A 24,402-nucleotide genomic window follows, 5' to 3' on the forward strand; every position below is an offset into this window, starting at 1 on the left:
AGTGTGAAAGAGGTATTAGTGAGCTGACATCATTACATGACCACATCATGTCCAAGTCTCCATTTGTATCTGTGTTATGATATTCCACACTAGAAGAATGTGTATGCAATTCATACATGCCGCAATATAAATCATTAATGTAATGTACTCATAATCCAGCAAATTATCACCAGCCTGGTCTTTCATTGCTTCGCTATTTGCTATCCACTACTAGCAGCCGATGTAGAGTTAAATACAAGTCAGCCACACATGCACCAGCATTGCAGGCACAGTAGCATGTCAATGGCCACCCATGTGCCCAGCACGTTATTTGAGTGTGGACAGTCAGAGGGGTGTAACTAGCACTGCCTATAGGGCATGTCTAGCACTGGCTTTTGGGCATATCTAACTATTTTAGTAATATATAGGAATTGTGCTGCGCTCTACCTAGTAACCTAGGCCCTCAATCTGGTTGGCTCACCAAGCAGTGTTACCTTGCTTCTTTGCGAACCTTGTAGTGCCACCCGCCATTCACCTGCCCTCCGCGTATTTTCCACTCATGCTGCAAATGGATGATTTGCATAAACATCCATTCGCAGCCTTGCTTGGGTGCCCGAAATTATTTTATGATCATCAACCATCGAATGATTTCTAAAGCGATCGCTAATCTAAGTCACTCTCTGGTGACTTAGATTAGCGGTGTCCTGCTCCGTGAGCAGGGTGGGCAACTGATGTCACAAGTTGTTGGCTAATGGAAGGCTGATAGCTGCCCCCATTCGAATGGGGACACCCAGCGTTTTCGTGGGTACTCCCTGTCCGACTCCTGTATGCCCACTCAACTTGCATAGTCTCCGAGGGCACCCACAGAGAAGACCTGCACATGGGCATATACGCTTACGCGCATGCACAGACCTTCTACATCAGTCCCCGTTGTGAATTCGTAATGGGGCGAACCGACTAGAAGGAGGGCCCTAGTGTGAAATGGGGAAGTTTTGCAATAGTCATGATGTGGTGTAATATAATGTGGTGTAGACGTATTTAAATGAAAGATCTAATGAAAAAGTGTTGAAAATCAACGCTGTAGTAAAACTAAAGTTTACAACAAATTGGTTAAATAAAAATTCAACAATTCCAAACAATTATTTACAGTACACAGCATGAACTTAAATGTGATCAATGTAAGAGATAATGACCTGTCCTAATACAGGTGCAGTACAAGCAAAAGAAATAAGTGCAGCTCAAGTGTTGTCATATCCTGCTCATCCTCTAATGTCTGTGTTAATTAATGGTGGGCAGTGTCGGTCTAGGCAATGAAGGGCTCAATGGTGGGATGCAGTGCTAGGGGCCCATGTGTATGGTGCGGCCACCTTGATAAATATATATACACATGATATATATATATATATATATATATATATATATATATATAGAGGAGAGGGAGGATAGGCACTCCAGAAAATAACCAGTCAATATAAATATCAAGTGCCCGGGTGCCTATGGAGGGCATAGACTGCCCTATTATAGCAGATTGAGGACAGAGGCACTCCAGGGTCTTAGTAATCACAGAGGCAGACACAGGGGATTCGGTCTTTATTTGACCTTTTTCAAGCTCTTTTCGAGCTTGAAAAAGGTCAAATAAAGGCCCTTATTCTGATCGGTGCGGATATATCCGCGTGCGTTCGGCCCGCCGATGTTTTGTGTCTGCGCATGTGCAGAGGCGTCTCTGCGCATGTGCGAGCGGGGCGTACGGCCAAATCCCGCATGATATGTGAACACTCCGAACAGGGGGTGGAGAGGGGCGTGAAGGGCTATTTGGGCTATTACCATATGCATTCATGGGCGTTCCCATGCAAACGCTGGGCGTACGTATGGTAATGCAGTCGTGACGCATGTGTAGGGGGCGGACATATGACATCGCCGGATGTCAGCTGCCCGCCCAGATCCCTGCTTTTGCACGGAAAAATGTCCTTGTGGTCTGAGGTTGCGGGAGCTGGTGGAGCACTCAGTCCTGCATTCGATGGTCTGCGACCATCGAATGATGGGGGAGGTTCCCTTAGATGGAGGAGGCGTATTCCGTGAAAAATACACGTGCGGTCCGTTCGGCCAGCTTCTTACCGCATACGGACGGAGTTGGCGATCCGTATGGAAGGCGGGGTTTCGCACGCACGGTCCTGGCCGCATAATCGGCTCCGGCCGCACCGATCAGAATAAGGGCCAATGACCGAAACGTTGCACGCACTTACCCCTGTGTCTGCCTCTGTGATTACTAAGACCCTGGAGTGCCTCTGTCCTCAATCTGCTATATATATATATATATATATATATATATATATATATATATATTCCAGCTTGGGGGCCGGGGGGTGGCACTCAAACAAAAGAGTCAATGCAGTCAAATGAACATAAGAAAAACAAAGTGTATTAGTGCCAAGCGCTTTCGGGAAATATCCCCGTCCTCAGGGCATAAATACATATATATATATATATATATATATATATATATATATATATATATATATATATAACAGCAACAAGAGGCACTCGTCAGTCTTCACATGTATTTATTAGAAGGTCCAACATGTTTCGGGAGACAACCTCCCATCGTCAAGAATAAATCAATTGAATTTACAGACAGAATTTATTCACCCACAAGTTCCACCTCCACCAATCAGTGTTATCCACCTCCATAGCCACACCTCCTCACCTGTGGACTACAATCAGTTGTCTCACATCAGGGAGGATTAGGTTGCAGCTGCTGTCAGTGGATACAAAACATATACAAAATATATACAAAATACAAATATATACAGTACATAAAACAATTACATTTTAGCACATAGAGCTTATTGGTACAACAATCCAAATCACTTAAATAGATTAATTTTTTTTTATAATGAATCATAATGTTATTGCACAATCATCAGCATGCCATAGATCCCTGTCTTAACCCCTTCCCGACATTTGACGTACATGTACGTCATGGCCGGGATGTACTTCCCGACACATGACGTACATGTACGTCATGACTTCAAAGTGCCACCGCGTCTACAGACGCGGTGACAGAGGGACGATGTCTGCTGTCCCTGACAGCAGACATCTTCCCTCATTGCCCAGGGGGGGCAGCGATACCCCCCCGTTCGGCGATCGCTGTGATTGGCTGTTCAATGTGAACAGCCAATTACAGCGTTTTCTGTGTACCGGCGAATAACGTTCGCCGGTGACACAGGGATCGGTGGTGATTGGTGCTGTAAAGTACAGCACCAATCACCACCGGGTGTAAGGGTGACACTGGTGTCACCCCACCTCACCCCACCTGCCCCCAAAAGGCTGTGATTGGTCCGTCGGACCGACGGACCAATCACAGCCATTTCACCTCAAATGAGGTAGCGGAGACAGCCCTGCAGCCGCCATTCCGGTCAGGAACAGCGTGCAGAGCGGTCTCCGTGCCCATCTGTGCCCTATACTGACCTGATCGTTGGTGGCATTCGTGCTGCCAGCTCCTGGTGTGACTTCCTTGTGACTTCCTTGTGTTGCTGCTGCTGCTGCTGCAGCAGCGTCATTGAGGCAGAGATTTAAATTGTGTGATATTATTTTGTGCTATAATTTTGTATCTGCTCCCCCCTGCTGCCCCCCTTTTGTGCTGATCACTATAAACTAAGTGATCAGCACCTTTTTTTGGGGTGCAGGTTTTTTTTTTTTATATATACCCTGTCAGGTTGCACCCACAGTTGTGTGCCTGCTGCCCCTCACTGAAAATAAGTGTTGCACAGATCAGCAGTTTTTTTTTTTTGGAGAGTGCTGTGGGGTTTTGTTTTTACACCCACGTTGCTTTTGTGGGTGTCCTGTGGCCGCTGAGCGCTGATCAGTGACGTACATCACTGAACAGCATTTTTGGCACAGGGTTGATATAATTTTTTTTCAGCAGTTTTTTTTAATTGTTTTTTTTTTGGAGAGTGCTGTGGTTTTTTTTTTTTTTATTGTTTTTACACCCACGTTGCTTTTGTGGGTGTCCTGTGGCCGCTGAGCGCTGATCAGTGACGTACATCACTGAACAGCATTTTTGGCACAGGGTTGATATCATTTTTTTTCAGCAGTTTTTTTTAATTGTTTTTTTTTTGGGAGAGTGCTGTGGTTTTTTTTTTTTAAATTGTTTTTACACCCACGTTGCTTTTGTGGGTGTCCTGTGGCCGCTGAGCGCTGATCAGTGACGTACATCACTGAACAGCATTTTTGGCACAGGGTTGATATAATTTTTTTTCAGCAGTTTTTTTTTTATTGTTTTTTTTTTGGAGAGTGCTGTGTTTTTTTTTTTTAAATTGTTTTTACACCCACGTTGCTTTTGTGGGTGTCCTGTGGCCGCTGAGCGCTGATCAGTGACGTACATCACTGAACAGCATTTTTGGCACAGAGTTGATATAATTTTTTTTCAGCAGTTTTTTTTAATTTTTTTTTTTTTGGAGAGTGCTGTGGTTTGTTTTTTTTTTAATTGTTTTTACACCCACGGTGCTTTTGTGGGTGTCCTGTGCCCGCTGAGCGCTGATCAGTGATGGACGTTACTGACCAACATCTGTGCTCAATTTTTGGCGCAGGAGCTTTTTTTTTTTTCTTTTAAACTTACACGTGTTAAAGCACTACATACACACTACATACCCCCCGTGTTGAAATAAAGTTTGTACCCCCCCCTACACTATACACGTGTTGAAACACTACACTTAAAAATAATAAAAATGTCCCAATCATCGCAAAGACTGTTTTCAGCGGAAGAGGCATATGCCCTTCTTGCCTCTGACACTGACACAGCCAGTGAAGTAAGCGATGAATTGGCATTTGTCTTAAGCTCCTCTTCCTCCTCTAGTGATGAGGGACCCCCTCAAAGACGCCCCCGTAGAGCAGCTGAGACCCCCCCCCCCAATGATTGATCTCGTATGGACCCCACCACCAGACAATTTTGAGCCCCAGGTTCCTGAGTTTTTGGCCAACCCAGGAATCCAATTTGATAGTACAGGCCTCAAAGAAATTGACTTTTTCAAAGTCTTTTTCTCTGATGATTTTATAAATTTAATGGTGGACCAAAGTAATTTATATGCCCAGCAGTTTATTGCCCAAAACCCCACGTCATCATTTGCTAGGTGGACCCCTGTAGATGCAGTAGAGATGATGACGTTTTGGGGTCTGGTGTTACATATGGGCATAGTTAAAAAGCCAGAAATTAGGCAATATTGGAGTACAGATGTTCTGTACAGCACCCCACTTCATCGTATGGCCATGACCCGGACTCGTTTTGAGACGATCCTTAAATTTTTGCATTACAACGATAATGCACAGTGCCCACCCAGAGATGATCCCACCTTTGACCGGCTATTCAAAGTCAGGCCGGTCATTGATCATTTCAGCGCCAAATTTGCTGAGATGTACATCCCCCAAAAATTAATTTGTGTGGACGAGTCACTTATACATTTTAAAGGAAGGGTTAAATTCCGCCAGTACCTTCCCAATAAGAGGGCAAGGTATGGCATAAAAATGTATAAGCTGTGCGAAAGTACCTCAGGGTACACCCACAGGTTTAGGGTATATGAAGGGAAGGACACAAGAATTGAACCGCCAGAATGCCCCCCCTCCCTCGTAGGTGTTAGTGGAAAGATTGTCTGGGATTTAGTGCACCCCTTCCTGGATAAAGGTTATCACCTCTATGTGGATAACTTTTACACCAGCATCCCCCTGTTTAAGGCCCTTGGTTCAAGAGGTACAGCAGCTTGCGGTACTGTGCGCAAGAACCAAAGAGGCCTCCCAAAAACGCACGTTGCCCAATTACTGAGAAAGGGTGAAAGCAGGGGAATATGCACCGAAAATATGTTGTTGGTCAAATATAAGGACAAGAGGGATGTCCTTATACTGACAACAATTCACGGAGACAGTACCACCTCCGTCCCTGTACGAGGTACCAGTACCCACACCTCAAAACCTATTTGTATCCTAGATTACAATAAGCACATGGGCGGAGTGGATCTTTCAGATCAGGTACTGAAGCCATACAGTGCCCTGCGGAAAACAAAAATATGGTACAAGAAGCTGGCCGTGTATATCATCCAGATGGCACTGTATAACGCTTACGTACTATTCCGTTCTACCAGCCAGATGGGGACATTTATGCACTTTCAAGAGGAAGTCATAAAGGGCCTAATATTTGGGAACCAGCAGGCAGAGGGCCCCAGTACTTCTAGGACTGGCCCCAGTACTTCTAGTACTGGCCCCCGTATTGTATCAGGGCAGCATTTTCCAAACGAAATCCCCTCCACTGGAATAAAGGGCAGGACACAAAAAAGGTGCAAAGTTTGTTATAAAAAGGGAATACGAAAGCAAACTATTTTCCACTGTGAAACTTGCCCCTACAAACCCGGCCTATGTATGAAGGAGTGCTTTAAAATATACCACACATCTATGGATTATTAGGTTCATCATTTCACCGTGCTTCGGGGGTCTTGCTAATGCGACATAGCACCCACCATTCATTCCACCAGAATCTATGCTGCAAAATCCAAATATCACTCCTTCCCTTCTGAGTCCTGCCATGCACCCAAATGGTATTTTTTGGTCACATATGAGGCATTGCCGTACTCGGGAGAAATTGGGACACAGATTTTGGGGTGCTTTGTCTCCTTCATTCCTTGTGAAAATGAAAAATTTTGAGCCAGAACTACATTTTTGTGTAAAAAAATGTAATTTTTTATTTTCACAGCCCAGTTGTACCACAATTGGTGAAACCCCTGGGGGTTATAAATGTACACTATACCCCTAGATGAATTCCCTGAGGGGTGTAGTTTGCAAAATGGGGTCACTTGTGGGGGGGTTCCACTGTATTGGTGCTTCGGGGGTCTTGCTAATGCAACATAGCACCCACCATTCATTCCACCAGAATGTGTGCTGCAAAATCCAAATATCACTCCTTCCCTTCTGAGTCCTGCCATTTTTGGTCACATATGAGGCATTGCCGTACTCGGGAGAAATTGGGGCACAGATTTTGGGGTGCTTTGTCTCCTTCATTCCTTGTGAAAATGAAAAATTTTGAGCCCAAACTGCATTTTTGTGTAAAAAAAAGGTAATTTTTCATTTTCACAGCCCAGTTGTACCTCAATTGGTGAAACCCCTGGGAGTTTGAAATGTACACTATACCCCTAGATGAATTCCTTGAGGGGTGTAGTTTGCAAAATGGGGTCACTTGTGGGGGGGGTTCCACTGTATTGGTGCTTCGGGGGTCTTGCTAATGCGACATAGCACCCACCATTCATTCCACCAGAATCTGTGCTGCAAAATCCAAAAATTACTCCTTCCCTTCTGAGTCCTGCCTTGCACCCAAATGGTATTTTTTGGTCACATATGAGGCATTGCCGTACTCGGGAGAAATTGGGGCACAGATTTTGGGGTGCTTTGTCTCCTTCATTCCTTGTGAAAATGAAAAATTTTGAGCCAGAACTGCATTTTTGTGTAAAAAAATGTAATTTTTCATTTTCACAGCCCAGTTGTACCACAATTGGTGAAACCCCTGGGTGTTTGAAATGTACACTATACCCCTAGATGAATTCCCTGAGGGGTGTAGTTTGCAAAATGGGGTCACTTGTGGGGGGGTTCCACTGTATTGGTGCTTCGGGGGTCTTGCTAATGCGACATAGCACCCACCATTCATTCCACCAGAATCTGTGCTGCAAAATCCAAAAATCACTCCTTCCCTTCTGAGTTCTGCCATGCACCCAAATGGTATTTTTTGGTCACATATGAGGCATTGCCGTACTCGGGAGAAATTGGGGCACAGATTTTGGGGTGCTTTGTCTCCTTTATTCCTTGTGAAAATGAAAAATTTTGAGCCCGAACTGCATTTTTGTGTAAAAAAAATGTAATTTTTTATTTTCACAGCCCAGTTGTACCACAATTGGTGAAACCCCTGGTGGTTAGAAATGTACACTATACCCCTAGATGAATTCCCTGAGGGGTGTAGTTTGCAAAATGGGGTCACTTGTGGGGGGGTTCCACTGTATTGGTGCTTCGGGGGTCTTGCTAATGCGACATAGCACCCACCATTCATTCCACCAGAATCTGTGCTGCAAAATCCAAAAATCACTCCTTCCCTTCTGAGTCCTGCCATGCACCCAAATGGTATTTTTTGGTCACATATGAGGCATTACCGTACTCGGGAGAAATTGGGGCACAGATTTTGGGGTGCTTTGTCTCCTTCATTCCTTGTGAAAATGAAAAATTTTGAGCCAGAACTGCATTTTTGTGTAAAAAATGTAATTTTTCATTTTCACAGCCCAGTTGTACCACAATTGGTGAAACCCCTGGGGGTTTGAAATGTACACTATACCCCTAGATGAATTCCCTGAGGGGTGTAGTTTGCAAAATGGGGTCACTTGTGGGGGGGTTCCACTGTATTGGTGCTTCGGGGGTCTTGCTAATGCGACATAGCACCCACCATTCATTCCACCAGAATCTGTGCTGCAAAATCCAAAAATCACTCCTTCCCTTTTGAGTCCTGCCATGCACCCAAATGGTATTTTTTGGTCACATATGAGGCATTGCCGTACTCGGGAGAAATTGGGGCACAGATTTTGGGGTGCTTTGTCTCCTTCATTCCTTGTGAAAATGAAAAATTTTGAGCCAGAACTGCATTTTTGTGTAAAAAATGTAATTTTTCATTTTCACAGCCCAGTTGTACCACAATTGGTGAAACCCCTGGGGGTTTGAAATGTACACTATACCCCTAGATGAATTCCCTGAGGGGTGTAGTTTGCAAAATGGGGTCACTTGTGGGGGGGTTCCACTGTATTGGTGCTTCGGGGGTCTTGCTAATGCGACATAGCACCCACCATTCATTCCACCAGAATCTGTGCTGCAAAATCCAAAAATCACTCCTTCCCTTCTGAGTCCTGCCATGCACCCAAATGGTATTTTTTGGTCACATATGAGGCATTGCCGTACTCGGGAGAAATTGGGGCACAGATTTTGGGGTGCTTTGTCTCCTTCATTCCTTGTGAAAATGAAAAATCTTGAGCCAGAACTGCATTTTTGTGTAAAAAATGTAATTTTTCATTTTCACAGCCCAGTTGTACCACAATTGGTGAAACCCCTGGGGGTTTGAAATGTACACTATACCCCTAGATGAATTCCCTGAGGGGTGTAGTTTGCAAAATGAGGTCACTTGTGGGGGGGTTCCACTGTATTGGTGCTTCGGGGGTCTTGCTAATGCGACATAGCACCCACCATTCATTCCACCAGAATCTGTGCTGCAAAATCCAAAAATTACTCCTTCCCTTCTGAGTCCTGCCTTGCACCCAAATGGTATTTTTTGGTCACATATGAGGCATTGCCGTACTCGGGAGAAATTGGGGCACAGATTTTGGGGTGCTTTGTCTCCTTCATTCCTTGTGAAAATGAAAAATTTTGAGCCAGAACTGCATTTTTGTGTAAAAAAATGTAATTTTTCATTTTCACAGCCCAGTTGTACCACAATTGGTGAAACCCCTGGGGGTTTGAAATGTACACTATACCCCTAGATGAATTCCCTGAGGGGTGTAGTTTGCAAAATGGGGTCACTTGTGGGGGGGGTTCCACTGTATTGGTGCTTCGGGGGTCTTGCTAATGCGACATAGCACCCACCATTCATTCCACCAGAATCTGTGCTGCAAAATCCAAAAATCACTCCTTCCCTTCTGAGTTCTGCCATGCACCCAAATGGTATTTTTTGGTCACATATGAGGCATTGCCGTACTCGGGAGAAATTGGGGCACAGATTTTGGGGTGCTTTGTCTCCTTTATTCCTTGTGAAAATGAAAAATTTTGAGCCCGAACTGCATTTTTGTGTAAAAAAAATGTAATTTTTTATTTTCACAGCCCAGTTGTACCACAATTGGTGAAACCCCTGGTGGTTAGAAATGTACACTATACCCCTAGATGAATTCCCTGAGGGGTGTAGTTTGCAAAATGGGGTCACTTGTGGGGGGGTTCCACTGTATTGGTGCTTCGGGGGTCTTGCTAATGCGACATAGCACCCACCATTCATTCCACCAGAATCTGTGCTGCAAAATCCAAAAATCACTCCTTCCCTTCTGAGTCCTGCCATGCACCCAAATGGTATTTTTTGGTCACATATGAGGCATTACCGTACTCGGGAGAAATTGGGGCACAGATTTTGGGGTGCTTTGTCTCCTTCATTCCTTGTGAAAATGAAAAATTTTGAGCCAGAACTGCATTTTTGTGTAAAAAATGTAATTTTTCATTTTCACAGCCCAGTTGTACCACAATTGGTGAAACCCCTGGGGGTTTGAAATGTACACTATACCCCTAGATGAATTCCCTGAGGGGTGTAGTTTGCAAAATGGGGTCACTTGTGGGGGGGTTCCACTGTATTGGTGCTTCGGGGGTCTTGCTAATGCGACATAGCACCCACCATTCATTCCACCAGAATCTGTGCTGCAAAATCCAAAAATCACTCCTTCCCTTTTGAGTCCTGCCATGCACCCAAATGGTATTTTTTGGTCACATATGAGGCATTGCCGTACTCGGGAGAAATTGGGGCACAGATTTTGGGGTGCTTTGTCTCCTTCATTCCTTGTGAAAATGAAAAATTTTAAGCCAGAACTGCATTTTTGTGTAAAAAATGTAATTTTTCATTTTCACAGCCCAGTTGTACCACAATTGGTGAAACCCCTGGGGGTTTGAAATGTACACTATACCCCTAGATGAATTCCCTGAGGGGTGTAGTTTGCAAAATGGGGTCACTTGTGGGGGGGTTCCACTGTATTGGTGCTTCGGGGGTCTTGCTAATGCGACATAGCACCCACCATTCATTCCACCAGAATCTGTGCTGCAAAATCCAAAAATCACTCCTTCCCTTCTGAGTCCTGCCATGCACCCAAATGGTATTTTTTGGTCACATATGAGGCATTGCCGTACTCGGGAGAAATTGGGGCACAGATTTTGGGGTGCTTTGTCTCCTTCATTCCTTGTGAAAATGAAAAATTTTGAGCCAGAACTGCATTTTTGTGTAAAAAATGTAATTTTTCATTTTCACAGCCCAGTTGTACCACAATTGGTGAAACCCCTTAGGGTTTGAAATGTACACTATACCCCTAGATGAATTCCCTGAGGGGTGTAGTTTGCAAAATGGGGTCACTTGTGGGGGGTTCCACTCTATTGGTGCTTCGGGGGTCTTGCTAATGCGACATAGCACCCACCATTCATTCCACCAGAATCTGTGCTGCAAAATCCAAAAATCACTCCTTCCCTTCTGAGTCCTGCCATGCACCCAAATGGTATTTTTTGGTCACATATGAGGCATTGCCGTACTCGGGAGAAATTGGGGCACAGATTTTGGGGTGCTTTGTCTCCTTCATTCCTTGTGAAAATGAAAAATTTTGAGCCAGAACTGCATTTTTGTGTAAAAAATGTAATTTTTCATTTTCACAGCCCAGTTGTACCACAATTGGTGAAACCCCTTAGGGTTTGAAATGTACACTATACCCCTAGATGAATTCCCTGAGGGGTGTAGTTTGCAAAATGGGGTCACTTGTGGGGGGTTCCACTCTATTGGTGCTTCGGGGGTCTTGCTAATGCGACATAGCACCCACCATTCATTCCACCAGAATCTGTGCTGCAAAATCCAAAAATCACTCCTTCCCTTCTGAGTCCTGCCATGCACCCAAATGGTATTTTTTGGTCACATATGAGGCATTGCCGTACTCGGGAGAAATTGGGACACAGATTTTGGGGTGCTTTGTCTCCTTCATTCCTTGTGAAAATGAAAAATTTTGAGCCAGAACTACATTTTTGTGTAAAAAAATGTAATTTTTTATTTTCACAGCCCAGTTGTACCACAATTGGTGAAACCCCTGGGGGTTATAAATGTACACTATACCCCTAGATGAATTCCCTGAGGGGTGTAGTTTGCAAAATGGGGTCACTTGTGGGGGGGTTCCACTGTATTGGTGCTTCGGGGGTCTTGCTAATGCGACATAGCACCCACCATTCATTCCACCAGAATCTGTGCTGCAAAATCCAAAAATTACTCCTTCCCTTCTGAGTCCTGCCTTGCACCCAAATGGTATTTTTTGGTCACATATGAGGCATTGCCGTCCTCGGGAGAAATTGGGGCACAGATTTTGGGGTGCTTTGTCTCCTTCATTCCTTGTGAAAATGAAAAATTTTGAGCCAGAACTGCATTTTTGTGTAAAAAAATGTAATTTTTCATTTTCACAGCCCAGTTGTACCACAATTGGTGAAACCCCTGGGTGTTTGAAATGTACACTATACCCCTAGATGAATTCCCTGAGGGGTGTAGTTTGCAAAATGGGGTCACTTGTGGGGGGGGTTCCACTGTATTGGTGCTTCGGGGGTCTTGCTAATGCGACATAGCACCCACCATTCATTCCACCAGAATCTGTGCTGCAAAATCCAAAAATCACTCCTTCCCTTCTGAGTTCTGCCATGCACCCAAATGGTATTTTTTGGTCACATATGAGGCATTGCCGTACTCGGGAGAAATTGGGGCACAGATTTTGGGGTGCTTTGTCTCCTTTATTCCTTGTGAAAATGAAAAATTTTGAGCCCGAACTGCATTTTTGTGTAAAAAAAATGTAATTTTTTATTTTCACAGCCCAGTTGTACCACAATTGGTGAAACCCCTGGTGGTTAGAAATGTACACTATACCCCTAGATGAATTTCCTGAGGGGTGTAGTTTGCAAAATGGGGTCACTTGTGGGGGGGTTCCACTGTATTGGTGCTTCAGGGGTCTTGCTAATGCGACATAGCACCCACCATTCATTCCACCAGAATCTGTGCTGCAAAATCCAAAAATCACTCCTTCCCTTCTGAGTCCTGCCATGCACCCAAATGGTATTTTTTGGTCACATATGAGGCATTACCGTACTCGGGAGAAATTGGGGCACAGATTTTGGGGTGCTTTGTCTCCTTCATTCCTTGTGAAAATGAAAAATTTTGAGCCAGAACTGCATTTTTGTGTAAAAAATGTAATTTTTCATTTTCACAGCCCAGTTGTACCACAATTGGTGAAACCCCTGGGGGTTTGAAATGTACACTATACCCCTAGATGAATTCCCTGAGGGGTGTAGTTTGCAAAATGGGGTCACTTGTGGGGGGGTTCCACTGTATTGGTGCTTCGGGGGTCTTGCTAATGCGACATAGCACCCACCATTCATTCCACCAGAATCTGTGCTGCAAAATCCAAAAATCACTCCTTCCCTTTTGAGTCCTGCCATGCACCCAAATGGTATTTTTTGGTCACATATGAGGCATTGCCGTACTCGGGAGAAATTGGGGCACAGATTTTGGGGTGCTTTGTCTCCTTCATTCCTTGTGAAAATGAAAAATTTTGAGCCAGAACTGCATTTTTGTGTAAAAAATGTAATTTTTCATTTTCACAGCCCAGTTGTACCACAATTGGTGAAACCCCTGGGGGTTTGAAATGTACACTATACCCCTAGATGAATTCCCTGAGGGGTGTAGTTTGCAAAATGGGGTCACTTGTGGGGGGGTTCCACTGTATTGGTGCTTCGGGGGTCTTGCTAATGCGACATAGCACCCACCATTCATTCCACCAGAATCTGTGCTGCAAAATCCAAAAATCACTCCTTCCCTTCTGAGTCCTGCCATGCACCCAAATGGTATTTTTTGGTCACATATGAGGCATTGCCGTACTCGGGAGAAATTGGGGCACAGATTTTGGGGTGCTTTGTCTCCTTCATTCCTTGTGAAAATGAAAAATCTTGAGCCAGAACTGCATTTTTGTGTAAAAAATGTAATTTTTCATTTTCACAGCCCAGTTGTACCACAATTGGTGAAACCCCTGGGGGTTTGAAATGTACACTATACCCCTAGATGAATTCCCTGAGGGGTGTAGTTTGCAAAATGGGGTCACTTGTGGGGGGGTTCCACTGTATTGGTGCTTCGGGGGTCTTGCTAATGCGACATAGCACCCACCATTCATTCCACCAGAATCTGTGCTGCAAAATCCAAAAATTACTCCTTCCCTTCTGAGTCCTGCCTTGCACCCAAATGGTATTTTTTGGTCACATATGAGGCATTGCCGTACTCGGGAGAAATTGGGGCACAGATTTTGGGGTGCTTTGTCTCCTTCATTCCTTGTGAAAATGAAAAATTTTGAGCCAGAACTGCATTTTTGTGTAAAAAAATGTAATTTTTCATTTTCACAGCCCAGTTGTACCACAATTGGTGAAACCCCTGGGGGTTTGAAATGTACACTATACCCCTAGATGAATTCCCTGAGGGGTGTAGTTTGCAAAATGGGGTCACTTGTGGGGGGGGTTCCACTGTATTGGTGCTTCGGGGGTCTTGCTAATGCGACATAGCACCCACCATTCATTCCACCAGAATCTGTGCTGCAAAATCCAAAAATCACTCCTTCCCTTCTGAGTTCTGCCATGCACCCAAATGGTATTTTTTGGTCACATATGAGGCATTGCCGTACTCGGGAGAAATTGGGGCACAGATTTTGGGGTGCTTTGTCTCCTTTATTCCTTGTGAAAATGAAAAATTTTGAGCCCGAACTGCATTTTTGTGTAAAAAAAATGTAATTTTTTATTTTCACAGCCCAGTTGTACCACAATTGGTGAAACCCCTGGTGGTTAGAAATGTACACTATACCCCTAGATGAATTCCCTGAGGGGTGTAGTTTGCAAAATGGGGTCACTTGTGGGGGGGTTCCACTGTATTGGTGCTTCGGGGGTCTTGCTAATGCGACATAGCACCCACCATTCATTCCACCAGAATCTGTGCTGCAAAATCCAAAAATCACTCCTTCCCTTCTGAGTCCTGCCATGCACCCAAATGGTATTTTTTGGTCACATATGAGGCATTACCGTACTCGGGAGAAATTGGGGCACAGATTTTGGGGTGCTTTGTCTCCTTCATTCCTTGTGAAAATGAAAAATTTTGAGCCAGAACTGCATTTTTGTGTAAAAAATGTAATTTTTCATTTTCACAGCCCAGTTGTACCACAATTGGTGAAACCCCTGGGGGTTTGAAATGTACACTATACCCCTAGATGAATTCCCTGAGGGGTGTAGTTTGCAAAATGGGGTCACTTGTGGGGGGGTTCCACTGTATTGGTGCTTCGGGGGTCTTGCTAATGCGACATAGCACCCACCATTCATTCCACCAGAATCTGTGCTGCAAAATCCAAAAATCACTCCTTCCCTTTTGAGTCCTGCCATGCACCCAAATGGTATTTTTTGGTCACATATGAGGCATTGCCGTACTCGGGAGAAATTGGGGCACAGATTTTGGGGTGCTTTGTCTCCTTCATTCCTTGTGAAAATGAAAAATTTTAAGCCAGAACTGCATTTTTGTGTAAAAAAATGTAATTTTTCATTTTCACAGCCCAGTTGTACCACAATTGGTGAAACCCCTGGGGGTTTGAAATGTACACTATACCCCTAGATGAATTCCCTGAGGGGTGTAGTTTGCAAAATGGGGTCACTTGTGGGGGGGTTCCACTGTATTGGTGCTTCGGGGGTCTTGCTAATGCGACATAGCACCCACCATTCATTCCACCAGAATCTGTGCTGCAAAATCCAAAAATCACTCCTTCCCTTCTGAGTCCTGCCATGCACCCAAATGGTATTTTTTGGTCACATATGAGGCATTGCCGTACTCGGGAGAAATTGGGGCACAGATTTTGGGGTGCTTTGTCTCCTTCATTCCTTGTGAAAATGAAAAATTTTGAGCCAGAACTGCATTTTTGTGTAAAAAATGTAATTTTTCATTTTCACAGCCCAGTTGTACCACAATTGGTGAAACCCCTTAGGGTTTGAAATGTACACTATACCCCTAGATGAATTCCCTGAGGGGTGTAGTTTGCAAAATGGGGTCACTTGTGGGGGGTTCCACTCTATTGGTGCTTCGGGGGTCTTGCTAATGCGACATAGCACCCACCATTCATTCCACCAGAATCTGTGCTGCAAAATCCAAAAATCACTCCTTCCCTTCTGAGTCCTGCCATGCACCCAAATGGTATTTTTTGGTCACATATGAGGCATTGCCGTACTCGGGAGAAATTGGGGCACAGATTTTGGGGTGCTTTGTCTCCTTCATTCCTTGTGAAAATGAAAAATTTTGAGCCAGAACTGCATTTTTGTGTAAAAAATGTAATTTTTCATTTTCACAGCCCAGTTGTACCACAATTGGTGAAACCCCTTAGGGTTTGAAATGTACACTATACCCCTAGATGAATTCCCTGAGGGGTGTAGTTTGCAAAATGGGGTCACTTGTGGGGGGTTCCACTCTATTGGTGCTTCGGGGGTCTTGCTAATGCGACATAGCACCCACCATTCATTCCACCAGAATCTGTGCTGCAAAATCCAAAAATCACTCCTTCCCTTCTGAGTCCTGCCATGCACCCAAATGGTATTTTTTGGTCACATATGAGGCATTGCCGTACTCGGGAGAAATTGGGGCACAGATTTTGGGGTGCTTTGTCTCCTTCATTCCTTGTGAAAATGAAAAATTTTGAGCCAGAACTGCATTTTTGTGTAAAAAAATGTAATTTTTCATTTTCACAGCCCAGTTGTACCACAATTGGTGAAACCCCTGGGGGTTAGAAATGTACACTATACCCCTAGATGAATTCCCTGAGGGGTGTAGTTTGCAAAATGGGGTCACTTGTGGGGGGGTTCCACTGTATTGGTGCTTCGGGGGTCTTGCTAATGCGACATAGCACCCACCATTCATTCCACCAGAATCTGTGCTGCAAAATCCAAAAATCACTCCTTCCCTTCTGAGTCCTGCCATGCACCCAAATGGTATTTTTTGGTCACATATGAGGCATTGCCGTACTCGGGAGAAATTGGGGCACAGATTTTGGGGTGCTTTGTCTCCTTCATTCCTTGTGAAAATGAAAAATTTTGAGCCAGAAATGCAATTTTGTGTAAAAAATGTAATTTTTCATTTTCACAGCCCAGTTGTACCACAATTGGTGAAACCCCTGGGGGTTTGAAATGTACACTATACCCCTAGATGAATTCCCTGAGGGGTGTAGTTTGCAAAATGGGGTCACTTGTGGGGGGGTTCCACTGTATTGGTGCTTCGGGGGTCTTGCTAATGCAACATAGCACCCACCATTCATTCCACCAGAATCTGTGCTGCAAAATCCAAATATCACTCCTTCCCTTCTGAGTCCTGCCATGCACCCAAATGGTATTTTTTGGTCACATATGAGGCATTGCCGTACTCGGGAGAAATTGGGGCACAGATTTTGGGGTGCTTTGTCTCCTTCATTCCTTGTGAAAATGAAAAACTTTGAGCCAGAACTGCATTTTTGTGTAAAAAAATGTAATTTTTCATTTTCACAGCCCAGTTGTACCACAATTGGTGAAACCCCTGGGGGTTTGAAATGTACACTATACCCCTAGATGAATTCCCTGAGGGGTGTAGTTTGCAAAATGGGGTCACTTGTGGGGGGGTTCCTAACTTTTAGCATCTTATGGTGCCTAGAAACCTACATGGTGCCTAAAAAATATTCTCATAAAAAGGAGGCTCCAAAATCAAGTAGGTGCTCCTTCTATTTTGAAGCCTGTGGTTTGGTCAACGTGCACACTAGGGCCACATATAGGATATTTTTGAAAACAAAAGAATTGGGGGAATCAATTTTTAGCCACATTTCTCTAGTAAAATCTACTGTGTTCCTTAGAAAAATGTATTAAAATTGAAAATCTGCAAAAAAAAATGAAATTTTGAAATTTCACCTACACTTTGTTTTAATTCCTGTGAAACACCTAAAGGGTTAAAAAACTTCCAAAATGCTGTTTTGAATACTGTGAGGGGTGCAGTTTTTGAAATGGCATCATTTATGGGGGTGTCTTACATACAAGTCCCTCAAAGTCACATCAGAACTGAACTGGTCCCTAAAAAAATCAGTGTTTGAAATTTTCTTGAAAATCTGAGAATTTGCTATTCATATTTTAAGCCTCCTAGTGTCCAAAAAAATTAAAAGGAGGTTGAAATAATGATGGAAACATAAAGTAGACATATGGTCTATGTTAGTTATTAACTATTTTGAGTGGTATGATTATTTGTCTCACAAGCAGAAAATTTAACATTTTGCAAATTGCAAAATTTTCAATTTTTTTACAACATTTTGGTATTTTTCACAAAAAAACACAGACTGTATCGACCAAAATTTACCACTAACTTGAAGTACAATGTGTCACGAGAAAACAATCTCAAAATCACTGGGATAAGTAAAAGCAAAAAAAAGTTATCCCCACTTAAGTGATACCTGTCAGATTTGAAAAAAAGGGCTCTGTCAGGAAGGCAAAAACAGGCTGCGGCAGGAAGGGGTTAAACAAACAGCGTTACAAAAAGCATTGCATACCTAACTTTTCATTTAAACCTTTGGGGGACATTGACTCTAATTTCAATATCCACTTGGTCTCACATCTCAATAATGACTTGCCGCGGTAACCCCCCCTTTTTGACAAGGGGATATGGTCTTTGATTTTAGAACGAAGGCTTGACACTGTATGGCCAGCTTCTAAGAAGTGCCGGGGAACTGGTTGATCCCCTCTACCAGAGTTGAGAGCAGCTCTGATAGAGGCCGGTGGTTAGCCATCCGTTCTCTAAAGGTGGTCTCTGTTTTGCCCAAGTAAATTAATCCGCAAGAATTCTGTCTGTAAATTCACTTGATTTATCCCTGACGATAGGAGGTTGTCTCCCGAAACATGTTGAACCTTCTAATAAATACATGTGAAGACTGACGAGTGCCTCTTGTTGCTGTTTTCTATGAGGAACCCGAGGGTTTAAAGAAGGCACCCCAGCATTACACCTCCAGCCCAGAGGGTACAAGAGTGCCGGATTCAAGTGTATATATATATATATATATATATATATATATATATATATATATATATATATATATATATATATATATATAAAACCAGTGAAAGGTGTGGCACTCAGAATGATGCTCTCAACACAGAGTTTCATAGACAACGTTTCAGTTCTTTATGAACTGTTTTCAAGTCACTTTGGGACCTCTGTCTCCTGCAGGGAAAGCCACTAGAAACAGAAAAAGATTCTAGTGGCTCTCCCTGCAGGAGACAGAGGTCCCAAAAGGAGCTTTTATTTGCTGGTACCTATTCAAAAAGTTTTTTGATATCCGCCTTTGATAATAGGTCCAACTATGGATATACAGGACAGCCAATAGAAATCATTTTGCCTTTTAACCTTTCTGTTTTATAATAGTTTCCAGTATAGACGGAGTATCTGCCTGAAAGCTTCCAATGATCACAGGTTGATATTCACCCTTGTTCCCGAATTTTAGGGATCTTAAGATCGGCTATTCACTCCGAGTTAGTCTTTCAGGAATATCAAATTAAATCACAAGATTTGTGAAAAACCATAAAGATTATAACTTGTTCCCCTGATGAAGTCTTTGTAAGGCGAAACGTGTTGAGTCGTTTTTCATACTACTTTTGAAGAAACTAATAAAATACATTCTTGGAAAAGTATCTTCATTTAGTTTGTGAATCTGAATCTCTATGGAACTTGTAGACATTTTTAAAGTATAGGTGCTATACCACTATTGGGGAGTATATTGTGGTTATCGTTTCCTAGCCCTCAGGAAACCTTGTGGTTAAGCAGCCAAAATTGTAATAGACTTTCTTTTACAGTAGCATACAAACGCATGAGGAGTATTGGGATTACTATGTATATATATATAAAATGCTGCTAGTGCATGCAATACACTGCACCGTATGAAATGCACCATAGTCCTGTGCAGTATAAGGTAACATATAATGTATAGTGTATCTATAGTAAGGCAGTCTAATTGCAGTAGGTGTCCTGCTGCAGTTTAAAAAAAGAATTGCTTGACCCTTTTAATAGCATAAAAAAACATGAAAAACTGTGCTAGGTAAAATTAGTTAGCAATTATGCACATTTATTGATATATTTTTATATATTTTTTCCTATTATAGGCCCTTATTCTGCTCTGTGCGGATTTTTCCGCATGCGGTCGGACCGCCGATGGTTTCCGACTGCGCATGTGCAGAGGTCACTCTGCGCATGTGCAGGCGGTTTCTCCGTACCTATTCTTTAGACGCCGGAGAGGGGCGTGAGGGGCTACTTTGCCTCATTACCCTATGCATACGCCCCGCGTTTCATGGGCGTTCCCATGCAAACGCAGGGCGTATGCATGGTAATTAAGCCGTGACGCATGTGTAGGGGGCGGGCAGCTGACATCCGGCGATACATGATTTCATACGGACAAGTGTCCGTGTGGTCTAGGGTGGCGGGAGCTGGTGGAGCGTGCGGCCCTGCATTCGATGTTCGGCGACCATCGAATGCAGGGGCTGCTCCCAAGATGGAGGAGGCGTATCCCCGTCCACTTTCATGCGGACCGCCACATATCCGCGTACGGACGGAGGTGGCGATCCGTATGGAAGGCGGGGATTCGCCTGCATGGTCCTGGCCGCATATTCTGATCGGGCCGCACAGATCAGAATAAGGGCCATAGTGACAGTGCCAGTGACAGAATAAAAATACCCATTTAGACAGATGACACATAACACATAAGGTACACATAGGTGTTAGTTGTGGATATAGGTAGATTGATATTACTGTTTGAGTCTGTCAAAATGGTTAGTCCATTTGGTTAGTGGTCTTCTCACCCTGTTTAAGTTAGATTTTAAGGGGTGTTTTTTTCCTTTTAGTTGTTAGTATGATAGTATAGTCCTTTACTAGGTACAGCAACAATATTGGTTAACTTACTGTCTGGCCAGACATTGTAAAATGTAACTTAACTTGCTCACTTTGCCATCCTCTCCCAGCTGCTGGTGCTTATCCAATATAAATTCAGCTATGTCCGGAGTATTTCAGTGGTGAATCACAGAATGATGGTGCAGTTAATGGTTTTGGTTGACGCGTTTCTCCACCTGTGATGTCTCGGCAGCATCCTCAGAACCAGAGAAATCTGGGCGTTCCCATATGCTAATGCAACGCCACGCTGCCCCCGCCCTCTGTCCACAGTTTGTTTGCCGTGGATGCACGCACCCAGCGCATGCACAAAACAAAAATATTGGCCCTTGCGAATGCACACGGCCTTACGAGTGGACCAGATTAAGGTCCATTGTCTATTGATGTACTGTATATACTGTATACAGATGGAGCCATCCTCATCTAGCCCTTTAATAGGATAAAGTGAGTAATGTACTGTACTATCCTATGTATTGTATTGCTGCCAAAAACAATATGCCATTGATAGCCATGGCTCACCATGGCTATCCAGAGACGCCTAGATGAGGATGGCTCCATCTGTACATGATGGTTTTCTATACAGCACTCTAATATCATTTGACTGTTGTGGCTAACAAAAAACTTTTTTTTTTGGGGGGGGGTCATTCTCATTTCAAAATAATCAATTAATGTTCAACTTGCTTTGTAGATCCTGAGCCGCCAACTGATCTGCAGGTTTTAGGCCAAGAGGAGCATTCAATTTTCTTGTGTTGGAAACCACCCCGTGGTGGATACGAGAAGTTTCAAGTAAGCTACTTTTATTGAAGTTCTGGTTAATTTAACTTAATTAATAGCCATACTGTAAATATTTGGAAACCCTCATGCCCTTTCAGACAGAAGCTGGACCCTGTTTTTTCCTGGGTTTTTGAACATGGGTGGGACCCAGGAAACAGCTACTACCCCCTTTCACATAGCACTTTATTTCCAGGTTATTAGGGGTATCCAATTACCCGCATTAATTGCTGTGGGTAATTGATTGTGCAGGGGCTATACAATTAGTCAAGATACTGTAAGCTCCATAATTGACATTTACTGTACCTATTTACAACAAATTCAAACATTGCCCTATAATGTGCTAAATAATATCTATTGTTTTTAACTCCTCAACATAATTTCAATTAAAATTTATTTTGTTACAATCTATGAAATTCACAAAATAATTTCATAGAAGTGAGAGAAACTGTCAATCAAACTGCATGCTGCAATTAAACATTACAAAAAAGTGGGACACCTGGGACAGAATGCCCTGGGAGCAGAGTGCACATGGAGATGGCCAGGACTAGCCAGAGTATGGGAGAGCCAATCAGCAGTTTTTCAAGGTGACACCGGTGGGAAAACCTGGGTCACACCTTTCACACTGCAGGCAACCCTGTTTAGATCCAGGAATAACCCTGGTAGCGACTAGGATCGAAGTTCCAGCAATTCTACTCCTTACACAAAAAAAGCACCTAGGCTGAACTGGTCCAAATCTCTGCGTGAAAGGGTTATTAGAGATTGCTAATTATTTCTAACACATTAATGTTTAATTTTCAAAAACATTAATGCCTTTATCTATCTTGTGTTGTATTCAACCATTGTTAAACTGATGGCTTATTCAAAAAAAATTGAGATCATTGAGCAAGAACAGTTAGTTCAGACACACACAACAGACGGATGTGGGACCATTTGTAGACAACAAGTAGATAGACAGCCATTAGGTCGACACCATTAGTTCGACAACTCAATAGGTCGACATGCTTTTAGGTCGACATGTCATTAGGTCGACATGTCATTAGGTCGACATACCATTAGGTCGACATGTCATTAGGTCGACATGTCATTAGGTCGACACTGCCATTAGGTCGACAGTGTCTAGGTCGACATGGTTTTTTCACTGTTTTTTGGCCGAAATGTCGACACAGTCGACATGGACACAGTTTGAAGTGAACCGCAGCCCCTCGCTGCGCTCGGCACACTATTTTCTTCTCCCACCACGCCCTAGTGGATAGTAGGGCATGAAATACCGCCTGTCGGCACATCTCGGCTCAAAAAACAGTGAAAAAAACCATGTCGACCTTTTGACTGTCGACCTAGACACTGTCGACCTAATGGCAGTGTCAACCTAATGACATGTCGACCTAATGACATGTCGACCTAATGACATGTCGACCTAATGACATGTCGACCTAAAAGCATGTGGACCTATTGAGTTGTCGAACTAATGGTGTCGACCTAATGGCTGTCTATCTACTTGTTGTCTGGATACCCAACAGACACGAGCACTTTATGGTTACCACCTGTTATGGTGATAACAGATTAGTATACACTGCATGTATGGTTCATCATCCATTGTTATACAAATCCCTGGCTTAAATCGCTGGCTCAAAATGCATAAACTAAGATACATTCCCCATATAAAAACCGAAGCTACTGTATGAACGCTTCGGTAGCTATAACCCAGGATGTAAAAGCAGCATCTCCTTATTCTATTTTGGTCAATTCTCCCACTTCCAAAGAACCCTTTATACAAGTTTGGAGAGAGGATTTAGGGCTAACCTTGGAGGTGGAGGATTGGACAAATATAAGAAGTTGGAGCCCCCCCCCCCGGCATTACAGACACCACGCCCCCTGCGTTACATTACATCCGCCCCCCCCCCGCATTACAAACACAGCGCCCCCCTCCCCGCATTACATCCACGCCCGCCACCCCCCTGTCTCCGGGTTGCTGTATGATTTTTTTCTTTGTTCTCTGCTATATATGAATCAAAAATAAAATATTGCATAGTAAACAGTCCTATCTGCACAAGCATCAGAGAAATCATTTATCTGCATCAGCAGGGCATTTGCAAGTGTTTCACTAGTGCTGGCATCAGCAATCATCTGGTGTTTGCTTCTGCCCTGGGATGTCTGACAATAATATCAGGCTAAATGTAATGCCACTCGTGTTCATTGGCCGTGCGGGATGCCGGATGAACACTGACTTTGTTGTAAAGGGGCAATTACTTACAAGGCAAAAATATGCCTTGTAAGCGATTGCCCCTTTTAAAAAAACATTTGTCCAACATTACATTTGGTACACATCTTCCTTATCAGTATACGCATCTGTGTGCTGGGCTAAATCTATTTGCAATAGCACAAATGTATCCTCACTGTAATAAACATACATTCCATAATATATGGATGGTGTAATGTTTAGAATTACTGCCTCACAGCACTGAGGTCATGGGTTCGAATCCCACCATGGTGCTAACTGTGTGGAGTTTGTATATTCTCCCCGTACTTGCGTGGGTTTCCTCCGGGTACTTCGGTTTCCTTCCACAATCAAAAAAATATATACTGGTAGGCTAATTGGCTCCCAACAAATTAACTCTAGAATGTCTGTGTGTGTACATGTGGTAGGGAATATAGATTGTAAGCTCCACTGGGACAGGGACTAATGTGAATGTTCAAATATTCTCTGTAAAGCCCTGTGGAATATTTGTGCGCTATATAAATAACTGTTAATAAAAAAATAATGGCTGTTGATTGTTTGTTTTGTAAATTTAGAATATTACTGAAAGAGAACCAGTTGGTGACCTGTTTGGTAATCATTTGATCATTTCATTTTATTTCCATTAGATCTATGT

General features: G+C 43.4%; 1 protein-coding gene and 1 long non-coding RNA gene across 2 annotated transcripts in view; one reads left to right on the forward strand and one right to left on the reverse strand.

Annotated features, from left to right (window-relative positions):
• PTPRQ (protein tyrosine phosphatase receptor type Q) overlaps positions 1-24,402 on the forward strand; it is a 300,600-nt gene that overhangs the window by 32,715 nt on the left and 243,483 nt on the right. Inside the window, exon 16 of the mRNA XM_083182313.1 lies at positions 21,447-21,544. Coding sequence (XP_083038439.1) covers positions 21,447-21,544 — 98 coding nt within the window. The remainder of the gene's footprint in view (positions 1-21,446; positions 21,545-24,402) is intronic.
• Positions 1-24,402, reverse strand: part of LOC146074357 (uncharacterized) — a 55,953-nt gene that overhangs the window by 28,568 nt on the left and 2,983 nt on the right. The window lies entirely within an intron of this gene.

Source organism: Crinia signifera, chromosome 4 (genome assembly GCF_055691185.1).
Source record: "Crinia signifera chromosome 4, ASM5569118v1, whole genome shotgun sequence".
In the NCBI taxonomy this organism is placed as follows: Eukaryota; Metazoa; Chordata; class Amphibia; order Anura; family Myobatrachidae; genus Crinia; species Crinia signifera.